The following is a 21043-nucleotide window of genomic DNA, read 5'->3' as shown; positions in this document are numbered from 1 at the left end:
TTTTTAATACTTTTAAAATACTCTTTTCAGTCCTACATTCTCTCTCCAACTTTCTCCACTTCCTTAACTCTTACTGGTGGTGTAAGCTCACTTTTCTGTTGGGCCCCACTGAGACAAGGCAGAGGCAAAGTGAAGGGAGGACTGATTCACACCATTTTGTTTCTGTAGGGTGGAGTGGATTTTTGGCTCCCTGCTGGGCCCTGCTGACATTGCAAGGGAAAGGGGGATCTGTGTGCCAAGTAAATCTGTCTTCTAACACTATGCTCTGTGGCCTTGATTCTGGTGAGATTGGACCTGCTGACACAAGGGAAGCAGAGATCAGAATATCGAATAGTCCTAGGAGTTCCCATTGTGGCTCAGTGGGTTACAAATCTGACTAGTATCCATGAAGATGTGGGTTCGATCCCTGGCCATGCTCAATGGGTTAAAGATCCGGAGTTGCTATGAGCTGTGGTGTAGGTTACAGACATGGCTTGGATCCTGCATTGCTGTGGCTGTAGTGCAGGCCAGCAGCTGCAACTCTAATTTGACCTCTAGCCTGTGAATTCCCAAATGCTACAGGTACAGCCCTAAAAAGCAAAGAAAAAAAAAAGAACATTGACTAGTCCTATTTCACACTGTGTCTCTGATGCTAAATGGAGGTGGAGGCTGTGCTCATAATTGTGCCCTGCTGTTAGGGCAGGGAAGACTAGTTTCTATCAGTTCTAACTCTCACTGATGTGGAAGATCAGCTTCCTACTAACTCTGGGGATGGGAGAAGGTGGAGTACTGAGTAACTCCACCTCCTACTGCCTTGTTCAGTCTTATTAATGCCACTTGAAAGTGGAGGCTCAGCTTAGCATTCAACTTTGCTTACAATGTTTTGGTGTGGGAATTAGACCATCATCTGCTTCTGCTAGGTTGGAAGTGGAAGTTCAGCTCTTTGCTTACCCCTATTGAAACGATGGATTGTGAGGTTTCCACTGAAGTTTGTTTGGTTGGAATAGAGTGAATATTGCCAAAACGACTTTCCATTTTCTTAGGCGATTCTTTTCTCTGTCCTTTGGGTTGACAGAATAGGTTTTGCTGATGCCTGTTTTGTTCATGTCATTTGGTCCTTCTGGGTTGGGACTTTTACAAAGTATTAAGGAAACAGAGAACTCACTTCTGTGCTGCATTTCAAATCCCAGGGTCCCTAGGCAGTCTGCCTTCCTCTATACGTCTTTTAAAATCTTCCTGTGCTTATTTTCTATGTTTTTCTAGGGCATTTAGTTATAAGAACGAGGACCTGGAGATGAAGGTGAGGCTGCTCCATCTTGGCCAGAATTAGAAGTCTTTGTAATAATTTTGACAGACTATAGTGAGCTATAAAACTTTAAAAATTGTGGCTGCCACTGTGTACATATGTATCTCAGATTGTGCCGTTTTGAAATAGAGTGGGCATTCTTATTTATTTTAGGCTATTTTGTTATGTGTCTTTGGACATAGGCCCTCATTTCCTTATGTGTGTGGTGAAATACTGGACTAGATCCTTGTAGTTTCCTTTAGTTAATATTTAACAATCTTATGATCTTACTTTACCTTTACTAGGTATGTGACCCTGGGTAAATTACTTAACCTCTATTTGTCTCAGTTTCCTCATTGGTAAAATGGAACTGATAGTACTGATCTTAGAGGGTTGTGAAGATTAAAAGAGTTATGTGTAAAGCATTTATAACAGTGCCAGCACATAGTACACACTATATCACACTTAGATTAGTGTTAGCATGTAGTATACACTTTCTGACAATAGGGCCTTAAGTCAGTCTTAAAATGAATCTCAGTGTTATCATTTGTGTGATAGGGATAATTACATCTACCCTACAGTATAGTTGTAGGGATTGGAGAATATACAGACATGCACGCACAATACAACTGGCATAGTAATTAGTGTAATTTTTCATATTAGTTATGTTTAATGGGAATTATATTGGAAAATTTTTATTTTATAGGTTTTTGAGAATTTTTATCATCTAAAGAAATCTTGATTCATTTTTTCCCCTTAATTTCATAGAACGTAAAGATGCTGAAGGATGGGAAACTGTTCAGAGAGGAAGGCCTATTCGTTCACGATCAACAGCAGTGATGCCAAAAGTTTCATTAGCAACAGAAGCATTAAGGTCAAAGGATGACAGTGATAAAGAAAATGTACGTCTTTTACATGACGAAAGCATACAAAAAGGTGAATTTGTTGGAGATGGACCTTCCAATACTATAGAATCTCGGCCCAAAGACTCATTACACTCATGTGATCATCCTCTTGCAGAAAGAACTCAGGTAGTAATTCTGAAAATCCTTCTATTGCTTTTTTATAAGGATAGATGTCTGTTGGAATGTCTTAATTTTTCTACTTCATTTTTTTCTTTGTATTGTGAAAAATTTCAGATCTATAGAAAAGTTGCAAGGATAGAATAATGAACCTTTTATACCCTTTTCCTATATTCATAGATTAACACTTGGCATATTTTTACTTTTCCCTCTGTATTCCATGTTATACACTCATTGAATGCTAAATATTTGAGAGTAATGTGCAGACATCATAACCATACACCTTTAAGCGCTATAGCATGTATCGCCAAAGAACGAAGAAACTCTTTCACATAGCCACACTATAAAGTTGGGAATTTGACTTTTATATGATGTTGTTATCTTATTTATAGTTTTCATATTTAAAAATTTCCAGTTGTCCAGTAATTTCTTCTAGAATTCCCCCCCAACTCATGATCCAGTCTAGAATCACACATTATATTTAGATTTGCTTCTTTTCTATCTTTTACCAGGGACAGTTACTCAGCCTGTCTTTATCTTTCATGATATTAATGTTTTGTAAACTACATTGTAGGTTTCTTTGTACAGTGTCCTTCAATTTGTTTATTCATTATTCCATTTAGCTTATGCATTTTGATAGGAATAAAGTGATTGTTATTAGCCTCACATCTAAAGTCATATCATATTGATTTGCCCACATTTGTTGTTAACTTTGATTACTTGGTTAAAGTGATGTCTCCCTATTTCACTTGGAGTGTTATTTAAAATGGTGATGAATCTCAACATAATAAAACCATTATATGAAGAACCCATAGCTAACATCATTCTCAATGGTGAAAAACTGAAAACATTTCCACTGAGATCAGGAACAAGACAAGGTTGTGCACTCTTACCACCATTATTCAACATAGTTTTGGAAGTCCTAGTCACAGCCATCAGAGAAGAAAAAGAAATAAAAGGAATCCAAATTAGAAAAGAAGAAATAAAACTATCACTGTTTGCAGATGACAGGATACTTTACCTAGAAAACCCTAAAGACAGCACCAGAAAACTGTTAAACTCATCAGTGAATTTGGCAAAGTTGCAGGCTACAAAATTAATGCACAGAAATCAATTGCATTTCTATATATTAATAATGAAAGGTCTGAAAGGGGAATCAGGAAAACCATCCCATTTGCAATTGCCTAAAAAGAGTAAAATACCTAGGAATAAACCTATTTAAAGAGGCAAAAGACTTATACTCTGAAAACTATAAAATGTTGATGAAAGAAATCAAAGGTAGACAAATAGATGGAAGATAGGAAGATATACCATGATCTTGGATTGGAAGAATCAATATTGTCACAATTACTGTACTACCCAAGGCAATCTACAGATTCAAAGCAATCTCTAGCAAATTACCAAAGACATTCTTCACAGAACTAGAACAGAGTATTATAACATTTGTATGGGAACACAAGAGACCCCAAATAGCCAAAGCAATATTGAAAAAGAGAAACAAAAATGGAGGAATCAAACTTCTTGACTAGACAATACTACAAAGCTAGAGTCATTAAAACAATATGGTACTGACACAAAACAGAAATATAGAACAATGGAACAGGGTAAAAAACCCAGAAATAAAGCAAGTACCTGTGGTCAACTAATCTATCACAAAGGAGGACAGAACATACAGTGGAAGAAAGATAATCTCTTCAGTAAATTGTGCTAAGAAAACTGGAAGGCTACATGTAAAAGAATGAAAGTAGAACACCATCTAACACCATATACAAAACCCAGATGGATTAAAGATCTAAATATAAGGCCAGATACTATAAAACTTCTAGAGGAAAGCATAGGCAGAATGTTCTTTGACATAAATCATGGCAGCATCTTGTTTTACCACCTCCTAGAATAATGATAACAAAGACAGAAATAAACCAATGGGAGCTAATCAAGCTCAAAAGTTTTTACATAGCAAATGAAACCATTAAAAAAATGAAAAGACAACCCATAGAATGGGACAAAATCCTTGCCAACAATGCAGCAGACAAGGGCCTAATCTCCAAAATATACAGACAACTCATGCAACTCAACAACAACAACAAACAACCCAACTGAAAAATGGGCAGAAGACCTAAATAGACATTTATCCATAGAAGACATATGGATGGCCAATGGGCATATGAAAAATGCTCCGTATCACTAATTATTAAAGAAAGGCGGATCAAAACAATGAGGTACCACCTCACACCAGTCAGAGTGGCCATCATTAACAAGTCAACAAATAACAAATGCTGGAGAGGGTGTCAAAGGTACCCTCTTCCACTGTTGGTAGGAATGTAAATTGGCACAACCACTATGGAAAACAGTATGGAAGTTCCTAAGAAAACCCTAAATATAGAGCCCTAAATATAGAGCTACCATATGATCCAGCAATTCCACTGCTGGGCATATATCCTGACAACACTTTCATTGGAAAAGATACATGCACCACTGTGTTGATTGCAACTCTGTTCACAATAGCCAAGACATGGAAACCTAAATGTCCATCAACAGATGAATGGATTAAGAAGATATGGTACATACATATACAATGGAATATTACTCAGCCATAAGAAAAGACAAACTAATGCCATTTGTAGCAACATGGATGGAACTAGAGACTCTCATACTAAGTGAAGTAAGCCAGAGAGAAAAAGACAAATACTGTGTTATCATTTATTTGTGGAAGTTCCCAGGCCAGGTGTTAAATTGGAACTGCACCTCCAGGCCTGTGCCACAGCCATGGAAACACCAGATCAAGCTGCATCTGCAACGCCAGATCCTTAATCCACTGAGTGAGGCCAGGAATCAAACCCTCGTCAGGTTTTTAACCCACTGAGCCATATAATAGGAACTCCTAAAATTATTCTTTAAAGTTAATTTTCCTAGTACTCCTTCTCTTAATCCATTTGGAATTTACTTATTTGGTAAAGGAATGAATTTTTAAAGATATTTATTTACAGTAAGATTTATGTTCAAATAGTATAGTTTAAAATGACTAAGGAAATATGAGAGATATTCGTTGAAATGGTACAGGGACTATGTAAAAAAAGTTGTGATATAGTGATAGTATTTCTCAATCTAGAATAGTATCTGCATTTTAAAATTCTCTCCTTTTACCTGTAGGATATTAACTGTACTCAACTTTCATGTTTTTTTTTTTTAACTTAATGGTAATAATGGCTCTTAATCCTACATTATTCCTGATGTTTTATAACTCATTACTGTATGTATGTTTTATGCCCATATGAGATTGAAAGCTTCTTGCTATAGAAGTAGCTTATTATGGCTTTTAATTTCCCACAATATGGAACAGAGTCCCAGACACATAGGAAATAATCAGTACATAGCTTTTGGATGAAACTTTAAGAAACATTTAAGTGTAGGTAAATTTGATGAAGAAACCACTTTTTACATCACTTAACCAACCAACATTTGGTTTTTTTCCTAACATGTATTTTAACTGGAAAGTTTAACGGTATTAAAATTATACTTGTTTATGGAGTTCCTGACGTGGCTCAGTGGTTAACGAACCTGACTAGGATCCATGAAGACGTGGGTTTGATCCCTGACCTCGCACAGTGGGTTAGGGATTGGGCATTACCGTGAGCTGTGGTGTAGGTCGCAGACACTGCTCGGATCCTGCGTTGCTGTGGCTGTAGCTTAGGTTGGCAGCTGTAGCTCTGATTCGACCCCTAGCCTGGGAACCTCCATATGCCACAGGTGAAACCCTAAAAAGGACAAAAGACAAAAAAAAATTATACTGGTTTGTATAATGAATAAACATCTGATTTTGAGATTTCAGAAATAATCTACACATAGAACTTTTGTGTAATTACTTTTATTTTAGTATGAAAGTTCACTAATGATGATGGCCAACTAATATTAATAATTGTTTTCTCCATTGTCATTCTGAAAATGAAATAAGCATATTTCTTTATTTTTCAACATTACTTTATAGTTTAGCTTTGATTTTTTAATTTAAATTGATATTGATTTTTTAATAAACAGGGTTGACTATATTGTAAAGATCAGTAATGCTAATATAAATATTGCCAAGAAGATTATAAACCATGGTGACTGATACATGGATAATGTTGATAGCAGTATAAACATTGTGATGCAATTTGAATAATGCTTATGTTAAAATCAACACTTTGGGACACTTTAAAGTTCTAACCAATAGTAGAATTTTTGAAGTAGTTTATAAGACTTGGCCAAGTTTAATATTTGTATAAATAATGTATCAAACTGGGATTTTTTTGGCCACTGCAGTGTTTATCTCATGTTTGTTCAAGTAGTTTATTTAAATAGTGGTGTGAGTGAGTTTTAAATTCACAATTTTAGATTTTAGTTTTTCTCCTTGGAGTTCATTACTCCAACTGGAAAACATAGTGCCATTCTTTCTGTACTCTGTTAGAAAGTGAACATAAAGGCTTGTTCCTATTCAATAAACTAGAAAGCTTTTAATAAGTGAATATACATTTGCACAAACAAAAGTTGTATTTGTTTTAGATGGTTTTCATGTTTTTCTTGGTTATGTGTTAAATATTTCTAAGGGGGAATGGAGAGTCTCTTGAATTCTGAAGAATATGAATTGGCTAAGGATGCGTGCTAAGATATACTATACTTTTTATGGTGTACTTCTCTTTTAGATCTTAGTATTTGTATTGTGTGCTATGTGGGTCTACATGAAAGATACTTTAAAGTTGTATTAATGTTATCTAAAGAGAGCAAGTTTAATGTTTTTGAGTAAAATGCCCTTGAAGTATGTATTTTGGTGAAAAGTGCCTTCATTTGATATTAGTCTTCATAAAAACCATGTAAATACCTTTACTTATTTGAATATAAGACAGAGTATTACACTTATGACTAGATTTCTTTTGTGAGAATACTCCCAGGAATCAACCTAACAAAGTAAAGCTAATTGCTATATATATTGCTTAATTTCTTTAAGTACTTCAGACAGTGTCCTAAACAATAGATTAGCAAATGAAATTTGTGGCTGCTTAATGGTTTCTTTTCTAACACTTGGAACATGCAAAAAAATGAGTAAATCATCTGTCAGCCAGCCAAGCTACAACCTTACAGTTGATAAGGTTAAGCAAAATCAGCTTTTCTGGAGTGAAATAGTTGGTGAATATTTTTTGTTATCTCTAATTCATTCTATAATATATTTTGTTAGTTTACAGTAAGTGCATTGGATGATGTCAAGAACTCTGGCAGTAGTTTCTTCCAAGACAGTTCTGGGCAAACTTCTGAAATACCTCCTGTTCACATCAATACAGAGTGTGTTTCAATTACTCAGCAAACTGACACCCCTTCTTTGCAAGCAAATGAAGATAAATTTTTAGCAGAGAACGTAAGAATAGAAAATGAAATGGATCCTTCAGATATTTCAAATGTGAGTGCTGCTAACTTGGTAAGAACAACTTAGAATTCTGAGTAAATATATGAAAGAGGCATAAACCCTAATAATTAAAAAATCATATATTTCTCTATATTTGACAAAGTGCTTTTTAACATAGCATTTAATATATTTCATTTTAATATTACAACTCTTTGATATGGTTAAGATTTTTCTTATTTTGTAAAAGAAGGAACTGAAACTGTGAGAGTTAAATAACTTGCTCAAAAATAATTTGCTTTGTATGTGATTTGATCAAATGTTCTTTAGCGTTAAGAAGCTATACCAATATTTTCTATGCATGGGAAATGGTGCCTAATGGACTTAGTTTTTAAAATTCTTGTAACAGAGTAGACAATTACTGTCATTTACTTGGAGTTAGTCTTTAAGATGAAATTTGTTTAATGTATCTATTACAGAATCTTTAAAAATACACTGACTCGAAATTATTTATAGATTTGTGTTTTTGGGTGACTGCTTAATTCTGCTCATGTTTTTCTCTTTCTCATTTTAGTATTAAGATACTTGGCCTGAGGATAATCCAGAATAGGTCATGCTGGCTTTGTCTAAAAAGTAACTTTCAAGAGAAATAGGAAACTAACTTTCAGAAGGAGTAGGTGCATCTAAAATGTTGAGGAAAATTATTCAAATTTTAGTTTTTAAATGGCCACCATATACTATAATTTCTTTTTAAACTTAATGCCTTATCATGCTGAAAGATGCTATCAACTGATGGTTTAGGCCAAATTATTCATCTTAGAGAATAATATTAGATGTAGTTGTAACTTGATATGGATTAAGGGAAAAATAAGTTATAATAAGAAAAACAAATATTTAGATTCCTTTATAAAGAAATAAAGATCAGTTTGTTTTTTAACTCAGATATTTTAGTGTGAATGTTTTTAAGGTTAAACGTAATTATGGCCAAATAAGTAGTTGGGTTTAATGTATGGGGTAGAAATTGTTTATGTTTATATATTTTTTCATAGATAGAAATCATAATTAAATTATTTATTTTGCATATTGATTTTGTGAGAATCAAATTTCAGAAGAGGAAAAAGATCTTACACTTAAGCATAAAATAATTAAAAAATCTTGTCATCATTTAATTTGTTTTCATTATTTAAAGTTTGATTCAACTTATAGTTGATTTTCTGCTGTACAGCTAAGTGACATAGTCATACATATATATACATTCCATCGTGGTCTATCCCAAGAGACTGGATATAGTTCTCTGTGCTATACAGTAGGACCTCATTGCTTACCCTTTCTAAATGTAATAGTTTGTAACTACTAACCTCAGACTCCCACTCTATCCCACTCTCCCGCCTTCATTGTTTTAATTTTGATCACATATGCAAAATAAGCTTTGGTAGAATATTAAAAAACCTTGGTTATTGTGAGAGCAAACGTTACATATTTAAAAGAGAATAAATTCTGCTTTAGATAGGAGTATTAGTATATCAGAGGTTTTAGAGGAATTTTAACTAAAGATTTTTTAAAAAAATTTGTTTATTTGTCTTGGCAGAGATACTTCTATGGGTTGCTCTAGGTAAGCCCCTCATTGTTTAGGTTCTAAGTGGAGGGTTATAGAGAATTGCTACAATAATGAGAAAACTGTTTTCTTTTTTCCCCTTGATATAGTATTGTCACATAGATGGTTAAAGTAAAAAAAAAAAAAATTAGTTTTCTTATTTAATAGAAATCTAAGCAAAAACTTACTGTGAGAAACTTTATGTTTAAGGTCTACTTTTGCCAACATTGTAAAAATGTGCTGATAGAAATCCTAGCTACCTTGGATCTATTTATTTAGATTTACTGATATTCCAAATTTTAATGAAAATTTAGAAATTTTTAAAATGATGATGTATGCAGATATTTATTTGAATTTCACAATGTGAAAGTAATGGAAGTTGTATTGAATCATTATTTCATCCGTAGGCTCTGTTACTGTTAAAATCTTTTTAGGTTTTCAGAGACAAAACAGAAATGTTCTCTGGGCAAGACAAAGTTGAGAAGCACATAGGCTCATGTGAGAACTTACTTTCTGTAAAGTTAAATATATTCAACTTGAATAGTTTGATTTTTTTTGTTGTTGTTGTTGTTGCTTTTTTTTAGGGCTGCACCCACCATGTATGGAGGTTCCCAGGCTGGAGGTTGAATTGGAGCTACAGCCGCCAGCCTACGCCACAGCCACAACAATGCTGGAATCTGAGCCACATCTGCCACTTACAGCACAGCTCATGGCAACACCAGATCCTTAACCAAATGAGGCAGGCCAGGGATCAAACCCGCATCCTCATGGATACTAGTTGGATTTGTTTCCCCTGCACCACAAAAGGAACTCCAGTTTGATTTTTAAATTATTGTTAGCTGTGAGATTTGTGTGGCACCTTAACAAATCAGTTTCTATAATATTCTAGACTTTACAGTGGAGAAATCTGCAAAGAAATAGTCTCTGGTCTAATCTCTACCTCACCCTCTTCCCCAGGGACAATCTTTTATGTTTTGAGGGGCCAGGGTATGGAGAGAGGAGATAAAGTAGGAAAGGGAAGTTTTAAAAAGACACCAGTACTGAGCCTCCACTCCAGACCAATTCAGTAACAAGATGGAGCTTGAGCACTTGCGTTTTTAATACCTTTACTGAGGTGTTACTGATTTTCAGTAAACTTCACTTATCTCAAACATACAAATTAATAAATTTTGGCATGTGCTTATACCTATGAAATCATCACTGTGATCAAGATAATGAAAGTATCTATTGCCTCCAAAGTTTTCACATTTTCCTTTGTAATTCCTCCTTTCTGTTCTTCCCCATTTCTCTTCCTAGGTTATCACTATTCTGCTGTCACTATATACTAATGGGCATTTTCTGAACTTTTTGTAAATGGGATAATGTAGTTTTTGTTAAGCATCTTTCTCTAAGTATAATAATTATTATTATTTTTTGGCCATAACTGCAGCATGTGGAAGTTCCCAGACTAAGAATTGAGCCTGTGCCACAGCAGAGACCTGAGCCGCAGCAATGACAACACTGGATTTTTAATCCACTGAGCCATGGGGGAGCTTCTCAGTATAATTACTTTGAGATTCAGCCATGTAGTTGTGTATAATAATAGTTCTTTTTATTGTCTTTCAAGTACTCTGTTGTATGAATGTATCACAATGTATTCATCCATTCAGTTGCTGACAGATATTTGAGTTGTTTGTGGTTTCTCTGTTATGAATATGGCACTGTGAACATTTTTCTTTGTTTTGAACATATGTTTTTATTTCTCTGGGGAAGATACGTAGATCAGTTTTGTTGATATCGTTCATGCCTCCTTTGCCAATTTTCTGTGCATGTTCTGTCAACTGAGAGAGGGGTATTAAAATCCCTGCATATATCTGTGGAACTACTTTTTTAAAACCAACTTTATCACAATATAATTTATATAATGTACAATTTATCCATTCAGTATTTTTTAGTATATTCACAGTTGTGTAAACATCACCGTAATTCATTTCAGGATACTTTCATCACTATAAAAAGAAAACCAATACCCATTAGCAGTCACTGCCTTTCACCCCACACCTCCAGTCTTATACAACCACTAAGCTGCCTTTTGTCTCTATAGATTTGCCTGTACTGGACATTTCATAGAAGTGAAATACAACATGTAGTCTTTGTGGCTTGTATCTTTCACTCAGCATGTTGTTTAAGGTTCCTTCATGTTTTGTTTTAGCCTGTATGAGTATTTCATTCCTTTTTAGGCCCAAATAATATTCTATTGTTTGGAAAATGTGGTGGAATATACCACATTTAGTCCATTCATCAGTTGATGGACTTTTAGGTTTTCTCTACTTTTTGGCATTTATGAATAATGCTGCTTTAAATACTTGTGTACAGGTTTACCTGGGTATATCCATTTCTCCTGGGTATACATCTAAAAGTGGGATTATTGAGTCATGGTAATTTTATGTTTAACCTTTGTGAGAAACTATCAGACTCTTTTCCAGAGTGCCTGCACCATTTTACATTCCCATTAAGTTTATTTTCTTTTGCAATTCTATCAGCTTTTGCTTTTTTTGTTTTGAAGATCTGGCATTAAGTTCATAAAAGTTTAGGATTATCTTCTTGATCAATTAACTCTTTTATCATTATGAAATGACCTTATTTATCCCTCATCATATTTTTTTGCTCTGAAAATAATTTGAAAACAATCTGAAAGTCTGATATTAATACTTTAGTTTTTTTTGGGATTAGTGTCAGTATGGTAGCTCTTTTATTTGTTATCTATTTATAGTCTCATATTTAAATTAAGTTTCTTGTGGCCCACATGTGGTTTGGGTCTTTTTATCCAATTTGACATCTCTATTAATTGACATCTTTAGACTTTTTCCATGTAATGTGATTATTTATATGGTTCTTTTAAATATGCCATCTTACTTCTTGACCCATTTTTCTTCACTCCCTTTTTTTCTTTTTCTCTCCTCTTTTGGATTAATTATATTTTATAATTTATTTCCTTCATTGGCTTAGTAGTCATAAATCTTTGTTATTTTTTGTTTGCTTTAAGGTTTATAGTATACATATTTAGCTTCTGATATTTATTAATGATTCTCATGGATATTATTTGTATTACATACCTTTAATACATACTTTTTTTTTTTTTTTTTTTTTTTTGCTTTTTAGGGCTGTACCCGTGGCATTTGGAGGTTTCCAGGCTAGGGGTCGAGTCGGAGCTACAGCTGCCAGCCATAGCCACACCAGATCAGAGCCACATCTGTGACCTACACCACAGCTCACATCAATGCCAGATCCTTAACCCAGTGAGCGAGGCCAGGGATAGAACCCACAACCTCATGGTTCCTAGTCAGATTGGTTTCTGCTGCGCCACGACGGGAACTCCCAATATATACTTCTAATGCATAATTTTACAAAAAAAAAAAATGCAGTTCCCGTTGTGGTTAACGAATCCGACTAGGAACCATAAGGTTGCGGGTTCGATCCCTGGCCTTGCTCAGTGGGCTAAGGATCCGGCGTTGACATGAGCTGGGGTGTAGGTTGCAGATGCGGCTTGGATCCCGCAGTGCTGAAGCTGTGGTGTAGGCCAGCGGCTATAGCTCCGATTAGACCCCAGTCTGGGAACCTCCATATGCCTTGGGAAGTGGCCCTAGAAAAGGCAAAAAGACAAATAATAATAATAATAATAATTTTAAATTTGGTATATATGTATCATCACCATTACAGCATACTTTTTTTTAATGTTCCTTAAAAATATGATGTTTTTCTTTGTTTTTTGACATATTTTATCTATAACTGTTTTAAATTTTGGTGCACAAATGAAGTTCACACTTTATCATTAATAGCAATACCCATTATTTATATAAATTCACAGTTTATCATACACAGCAGTCTGGTAAGGAAGGTAAGTCATGGATTATTGTACTATTTTATGGAATGGAAAATAGGCTCTTGCTTTTAGGAAATTTCTAAGTCATGCAAATGGATCCCAAGTTTTATAATTCTAGATCAGTGGTATTTTTATTAGAACATAAAGAAATGACTTTGTTTATAACTTTCTAGTCAACTGATGATTCTTTTGTTTTGTTTTGTTTTTAATTTTACAGTCTATGGCGGAAGTTCTTGCTAAAAAAGAAGAGTTAGCAGATCGTCTAGAAAAGGCCAATGAAGAAGCCATTGCTAGTGCAATTGCTGAAGAGGAACAGTTAACTAGAGAAATTGAGGCTGAAGAAAATAACGATATCAACATTGAAACTGACAATGACAGTGATTTTTCTGTGAGCTTTTAGAATTTTTATTCTCTATGTGATTGAGACTGGTATGTCTTTTTAATAATAAAAATAACAAGTCTTTTTATTTTTATTTTTTTCAGGGTAGAGAATTATTTTTTTTTTAATATATTTTTTATATATATATATTTTTTATAATTTTATTTTCTCACTGTACAGCAAGGGGGTCAGGTTATCCTTACATGTATACATTACAATTACAGTTTTTCCCCGACCCTTTCTTCTGTTGCAACATGAGTATCTAGACAAAGTTCTCAATGCTATTCAGCAGGATCTCCTTGTAAATCTATTCTAGGTTGTGTCTGATAAGCCCAAGCTCCCGATCCCTCCCACTCCCTCCCCCTCCCATCAGGCAGCCACAAGTCTCTTCTCCGAGTCCATGATTTTCTTTTCTGAGGAAAGGTTCATTTGTGCTGGATATTAGATTCCAGTTATAAGTGATATCATATGGTATTTGTCTTTGTCTTTCTGGCTCATTTCACTCAGGATGAGATTCTCTAGTTCCATCCATGTTGCTGCAAATGGCATGATGTCATCCTTTTTTATGGCTGAGTAGTATTCCATTGTGTATATATACCACTTCTTCCGAATCCAATCATCTGTCGATGGACATTTGGGTTGTTTCCATGTCCTGGCTATTGTGAATAGTGCTGCAATGAACATGCGGGTGCAAGTGTCTCTTTTAAGTAGAGCTTTGTCCGGATAGATGCCCAAGAGTGGGATTGCAGGGTCATATGGAAGTTCTATGTATAGATTTCTAAGGTATCTCCAAACTGTTCTCCATAGTGGCTGTACCAGTTTCCATTCCCACCAGCAGTGCAGGAGGGTTCCCTTTTCTCCACAGCCCCTCCAGCACTTGTTATTTGTGGACTTATGAATGATGGCCATTCTGACTGGTGTGAGGTGGTATCTCATGGTAGTTTTGATTTGCATTTCTCTTATAATCAGCGATGTTGAGCATTTTTTCATGTGTTTGTTGGCCATCTGTATATCTTCTTTGGAGAAATGTCTATTCAGGTCTTTTGCCCATTTTTCCATTGATCGATTGGCTTTTTTGCTGTTGGGTTGTGTAAGTTGCTTATATATTCTAGAGATTAAGCCCTTGTCCGTTGCATCATTTGAAACTGTTTTCTCCCATTCTGTAAGTTGTCTTTTTGTTTTCTTTTGGGTTTCCTTTGCTGTGCAAAAGCTTTTCAGTTTGATGAGGTCCCGTGGGTTTATTTTTGCTCTAATTTCTATTGCTTTGGGAGACTGACCTGAGAAAATATTCATGATGTTGATGTCAGAGAGTGTTTTGCCTATGTTTTCTTCTAGGAGTTTGATGGTGTCCTGTCGTATATTTAAGTCTTTCAGCCATTTGGAATTTATTTTTGTGCATGGTGTGAGGGTGTGTTCTAGTTTCATTGCTTTGCATGCAGCTGTCCAGGTTTCCCAGCAATGCTTGCTGAAAAGACTTTCCTTTTCCCATTTTATGTTCTTGCTTCCCTTGTCAAAGATTAATTGACCATAGGTGTCAGGGTTAATTTCCGGGTTCTCTATTCTGTTCCATTGGTCTGTCTGTCTGTTTTGATAAACACTACCACACTGTTTTGATGACTGTGGCTTTGTAGTATTTCTTGAAGTCTGGGGGAGTTATGCCTCCTGCTTGGTTTTTGTTTCTCAGGATTGCTTTGGCGATTCTGGGTCTTTTGTTGTTCCATATAAATGTTTGGATTGTTCTAGTTCTGTGAAAAATGTCATGGGTAATTTGATAGGGATTGCATTGAATCTGTAGGTTGTTTTGGATAGTATGGCCATTTTTACAATATCGATTTTTCCAATCCAGGAACATGGAATATCTTTCCATTTCTTTACATCTTCTTTGATTTCTTTGATGAAAGTTTTATAGTTCTCGGCATATAGGTCCTTTACCTCTTTGGTCAGGTGTATTCCGAGGTATTTGATTTTGTGAGGTGCAATTTTAAAAGGTATCGTATTTTTGTATTCCTTTTCTAATGTTTCATTGCTGGTATACAGAAATGCAACTGACTTCTGAATGTTAATCTTATATCCTGCCACTTTGCTGAATTTATTAGTCAGTTCAAGTAGTTTTGGGGTTGAGTCCTTAGGGTTTTCTAGGTATAGAATCATGTCATCTGCATACAGTGACAGTTTGATCTCTTCTCTTCCTATACGGATGCCTTTTATTTCTTTTGTCTGTCTAATTGCTGTGGCTAGGACTTCCAAAACGATGTTGAAGAGCAGTGGTGAGAGTGGGCATCCCTGTCTTGTTCCAGATTTGAGTGAGAAGGCTTTCAGTTTTTCCCCATTGAGTATTATATTTGCTGTGGGTTTATCATAAATGGCTTTGATTATGTTCAGGAATGTTCCCTCTATACCCACTTTGGCGAGGGTCTTGATCATGAATGGATGTTGGACTTTGTCAAATGCTTTTTCTGCGTCTATTGAGATGATCATATGATTTTTTACTTTTCTTTTGTTAATGTGGTGTAGGACATTGATTGATTTGCGTATGTTGAACCATCCTTGAGACCTGGGATGAACCCAACCTGGTGATGGTGTATAATTTTTTTGGTATGTTGTTGGATTCGGTTGGCTAAGATTTTGTTGAGAATTTTTGCATCTATATTCATCAATGATATTGGGCGATAGTTTTCCTTTTTGGTGGTCTCTCTGTCTGGTTTTGGAATGAGGGTGATGGTGGCCTCATAGAATGTCTTTGGGAGTATTCCTTCTTCTTCAACCTTTTGAAAGAGTTTAAGGAGGATGGGCACCAATTCCTCTTTATATGTTTGATAAAATTCACCTGTGAAGCCATCTGGTCCTGGAATTTTATTTGTAGGGAGTGATTTTATGACCTCTTCAACTTCATTTCTAGTGATCGGTCTGTTCACTTGGTCTGTTTCTGCTTGATTCAGTTTTGGCAGGCTGTAAGATTCTAGAAAATTGTCCATTTCTTCCAGATTGTCAAACTTTTTGCCGTATAGTTGTAGCAAGTCTTTTTTAAAAGCGCTTTACCATTATTAAGTGTTTTTATATATAAATGACAAGCTGGAAATTGTTTTCTCATTTTACAGATCGACTCAGAGTAAGTAAATATGCAACATTTCTCAGATTGTAATTGTAAAGACTGAAGAAGAATCTAAGCTATCCTACTTTTTCTGTTCTGTTAGTAAAAAGCAAATGATACATTGCCTTGCTGGAACTTAGGGCTCAGGATATGTATGTTCATGAGAGGGATTTCTTAAAGGAAAAAAGTAACCGTGCATGTTTCAGATGTTTTTCTATTAAATTTTAATGCCCAACAGATACTCTTGAACTTTTCTGATTTGTCAGAATTTGTATAGTAAGAAATGCCAGTACTTTTCTTTTAAATTCACTTGCTTTGTCTCTGCTGTTAATGGCAAGTAGATTAGTCTTCCTCTCAAAATGTATAGGCTGTGGTATTTTTAACTTGGTGTTATTGTGACTCTAAGAGTATGTAGCTTTTTTCTGGTTTTAGACTATTTGCTAAATGTATGAGCAAAAGGTAGGAAATTTTCATATATAGTTCACTTTTTAAGGTTACAATTGTGTTGAAATATTTTTTTTCAATTTTTCTTATCACATTTTAGACCAGCATGGGCAGTGGAAGTGTATCTTTCTGTGGTATGTCTATGGACTGGAATGATGTCCTTGCGGATTATGAAGGTATTACACTTGTGTATGTTTATGTGTGGTATGTATAGGTAGAGGGGTATAAAATTATTATTACATGGGGTATCTGTGTAAATAATTCAGAGTGAGATATCTTTTAAAAGTCTATTTGTAAATGTTGGTTTTATAGAATTATATGGTTAAACAGTAACAATGGCTTTCTTTTTTTTGACCAGCTCGTGAGTCTTGGCGCCAGAATACATCCTGGGGGGATATTGTGGAGGAAGAACCTGCTAGACCTCCAGGGCATGGAATTCATATGCATGAAAAACTTTCCTCACCATCACGTAAAAGGTCTGGCCTTTGAAAATTAATTTGTAATGTTTCACAGGAGGGAAACTAGCCACTGTTAAATAGCATTGCTTCATACTACTTTAAGTCACATTATTTAGTACAGTTCCAGATCCTTTGAAAAGTGACAATGTTTTCCTGAAGTGTTAGGCCAGAATTAGTTTTGTATATTTTTTATATTTATTTTAAGAACTTTGAAGACTAAAGAAAATATTTTTGGCTATATCATGTAAACATTCTTGTCTCTTGTCCATTTTTTTGTATTAATAGAACAATTGCAGAATCTAAGAAGAAACATGAAGAAAAACAAATGAAAGCACAGCAGCTAAGGGAAAAGTTACGTGAAGAGAAAACATTAAAGCTTCAAAAATTATTAGAAAGGGTGAGTTTTTAATTTCTAGGAAATTATGATCACTTTAAATTGATGGGCTTATTTTCAGCTTGACTTTTTCTACTGGTTTGAGAGAAGCTAAAAATTCTATAAAAATAAACTTAGTGGGAAACAAAAAGCATTTCTTGCTATTGAATTGCATACAGAAGGTTGTTTTTAAAAAAAGGAAGAAAAGAATTTGTCATCACTAAAAAAGCTAGTAAATTGTTTTGCTGGCATGGATTATCGAAGCTGTACTTTGACTTTTGCCACTTTCATTGGGGATTTCCTTGCGGAATCTTGTGCAAAGTGTTCAGTGAACTGGTAGGATGGTTTTGATCCTGAGATTATCAGATTTGAGTAAGTGGGGCACTAATTAGATTTGTAGAAGAGATTCTTGGAGTATTTAGAGCTGTATAATGTCTGGTCAGTGTGGTGTAGTGGAAAGAACATGAGGTGGCCCACCAGGTGAAATCCTAGTTTTGCCACACAATAAGATATGATACCCTTGGAAAATTACTTAACCATATTGCATTTAAATTTCTTTATTTATAAAATGACAATTAAAATTATTAACCTGTTGTGATGATAAATGTGGCAAGTATTTAGAACAGTAGCATGGGGCTAGCATGGCTATTGCTCAGTAAGTGGTCATTCTTATTGTTGGATTCACATGGCAGGTGAGTACTGTGTTAGTTATGTGTACTGTGTGACAAAAGACCTCACAACTTGGCAGCTTAAAACACCATACATTTATTAGCTCACAGTTCTCTGGGCATGGAAACCGGGAGTGGCTTATATTGTGATTTTTATTCAGGATCTCTCCTGAGGTTGCAGTCCACCCATTGGCTAGGGAAGCAGTCATTCAGAGGTGAAGAATCCACTTCCAACCTCACTCATGTGTTTATTGACAGGCCTCCAATCTTCTTTAGCTATTGACTATGGTCCTCGATTTCTTGTCACGTGGGTCTTTCCACAGCCTGATGTCCTCATGACATGGCTGCTGGCTTCCCCACAAAAAGTAATCTGAGAGAGACAAAGAGAAAGAGATAGAGAATGAACAAGTGAGCTGCCAAAATGGAAGCTGCAGTGTCTTTTATAACCTAATCTGGGAAGCGATATGCCATTGTGTATCTGAATTACATTGGTCACAATCCTGATACAGTATGGGAGGGAAGTACGCAAGCGTCTGAACACCAGATGACTGGGATCATTTGGAGCCATCTTGGAATCTGTGTACTTCAAATGCCTAATATAGTCTGGCAGAAGATAACGTGACCATTGTAGTGTAGGAGAACTCCTTTGTTACCTTCCAAAGGAGGACTAATATGCTTAGGTAAAAAGGAGTTACATTACTCATGTGTATTTTAACATTGGAACAGATAATTGGACCAAATAGTTTGAGTATTTATTTATTAATCCATTTGTTTGTTTGTTTCTTTCTTTATTTACCTTTTTAGGGCTGCACCCGTGGCACATGTTCCCAGGCCAGGGGTCGAATCTGACCCGCAGACATAGCAACTCAGGATTCGAGCCAAGTCTGCAACCTACACCACAGCTCACAGCAACACCAGATCCTCAACCCACTGAGCGAAGCCAGGGATTGAACCTGCATCCTCATGGATACTAGTTGGGTTTATAACCTGCTGAGCCACAGTGGGAACTTATGTTTGCACTTCTGTTCAGTGACTGTGTATACTGAAATTAATGCTGTCATAATTCATTGCATAAAGGAGAAAGATGTCCGGAAGTGGAAAGAAGAGTTACTAGATCAACGACGTAGGATGATGGAAGAGAAATTACTTCATGCTGAATTTAAACGAGAGGTGCAGTTACAAGCAATTGTTAAAAAAGCACAAGAGGAAGAAGCTAAGGTAATAGGTGCTTTGATCACTGAATTAGTTTTTAGAAGTATCAGTGCTTTTTTAATTATTACATAAGAAGTTAATGTTTATCAAATGTGTATTCTGTGCCAGAAAACAGCATTTTTACAGGCTCATTTAAAACTCACTATATGCAGTATCTTACTCTTATAATAATCCTATGATATTTGCAGAATATATAGAATCCTATGATATATATGTAGAATTTTTTTACAGCTTTATTGAGGTATAATTTACAGACAATAAATACCACATATGTGAAGCATCAATTTGATGAGTTTTGACATATATATTCCTGAAACCATCAGTACAATGAAAATAATAAACAATTCCATCTCTCTCCTTCATGCCTCTTTGTAATTCATTCCTTCCTCCAAATCCCTTGTATGCAATTGCTGATCTGCTTTTTGTCACTACGGATGTTAGCATTTTCTAGATTTTTATTTGAATGGAATCAGAATATGTATTCTTTCCACTGGCATCTTTCACTCAGCATAGTTATTTTGAATTTTATCCATGCTATTGTGTATATCATTTCCTTTTCATTGCTGAGAAGTATACCATTGTATAGAAATACCATAGTTTGTTAATCCAGTCACTTGTTGATTGACATTTGTTTTCATTCCATTTTTTAGCTATTATAGATATAGTTGCTGTGTATATTCATGTATAAGTCTTTGTGCAGATGTGTGCTTTCATTATCTTGAGTAAATACCCAAGAGTGAGTTGGCAGAATCTTATGATAGGTTTACCTTTTTTTTTTTGCTTTTCAGGACCACTCCCGCGGCACATGGAGGTTCCCAGGCTAGGGGTCGAATCAGAGCTGTAGCTGCTGGCCTACACCACAGCCACAGCAACATGGGATCCGAGCCATGTCTGTGACCTACACCACAGCTCATAGCAACGCCAAATCTTTAACCCACTGAGCAAGACCAGGGATCGAACCTGCATCCTCATGGATACTATTCGGGTTTGTTAACCGCTGAGCCATGATGGGAACTCCAGGTTTAACTTTTAAAGGAATAGTTTATATACTCTTACCAGCAGTGGATGAGAGTTCTAGTTATCCACAATCTCACCAACACTTGACGTGGTTATAGATTGTAATTCTAAGCATTCTGTGTTAGTGTTTGTATAGTGTCTCATATGGTTTTAATTTTTATTTTCAACATCTTTTCATGTGTATATTTCCTATCCGTAGCTCTTATTTGGTGCAGTGTTTGTTCACATAGCTTGTTCATTTTTAAAGTTGGATTGTTTTGTTCTTACTCAGTTCTTTTTTTTCCAGCT

The 21043-nt window shown here is 35.3% G+C and overlaps 1 protein-coding gene across 7 annotated transcripts in view; it reads left to right on the top strand.

Annotated features, from left to right (window-relative positions):
* The window catches only part of SCAPER (S-phase cyclin A associated protein in the ER), a 428719-nt gene that overhangs the window by 95543 nt on the left and 312133 nt on the right, over nucleotides 1-21043 (top strand). For 4 of the 7 annotated variants that reach the window (XR_014810514.1, XM_021099014.2, XM_084968700.1 and 1 more), the window contains 7 exons: nucleotides 2033-2295; nucleotides 7496-7714; nucleotides 13331-13501; nucleotides 17128-17203; nucleotides 17386-17503; nucleotides 17771-17882; nucleotides 19604-19744. Coding sequence is in view for 6 of the 7 variants with exons in the window: in XM_021099014.2 (XP_020954673.1) it covers nucleotides 2033-2295; nucleotides 7496-7714; nucleotides 13331-13501; nucleotides 17128-17203; nucleotides 17386-17503; nucleotides 17771-17882; nucleotides 19604-19744 (1100 nt within the window). In the remaining variant the exon portion in view is untranslated. Of the gene's footprint in view, nucleotides 1-2032; nucleotides 2296-7495; nucleotides 7733-13330; nucleotides 13502-17127; nucleotides 17204-17385; nucleotides 17504-17770; nucleotides 17883-19603; nucleotides 19745-21043 lie in introns of all 7 variants that reach the window. The other 3 variants (XM_021099012.2, XM_021099013.2, XM_021099015.2) reach the window with 1 other exon arrangement.

This window comes from Sus scrofa, chromosome 7, assembly GCF_054392235.1.
Source record: "Sus scrofa isolate SSC_HxYL_T2T_F1_AM1 chromosome 7, Sscrofa_HxYL_maternal_Yorkshire_Landrace_v2.0, whole genome shotgun sequence".
In the NCBI taxonomy this organism is placed as follows: Eukaryota; Metazoa; Chordata; class Mammalia; order Artiodactyla; family Suidae; genus Sus; species Sus scrofa.
Note: the sequence above shows the minus strand (reverse complement) of the source record. Positions and strands in the feature narration are given on the sequence as shown.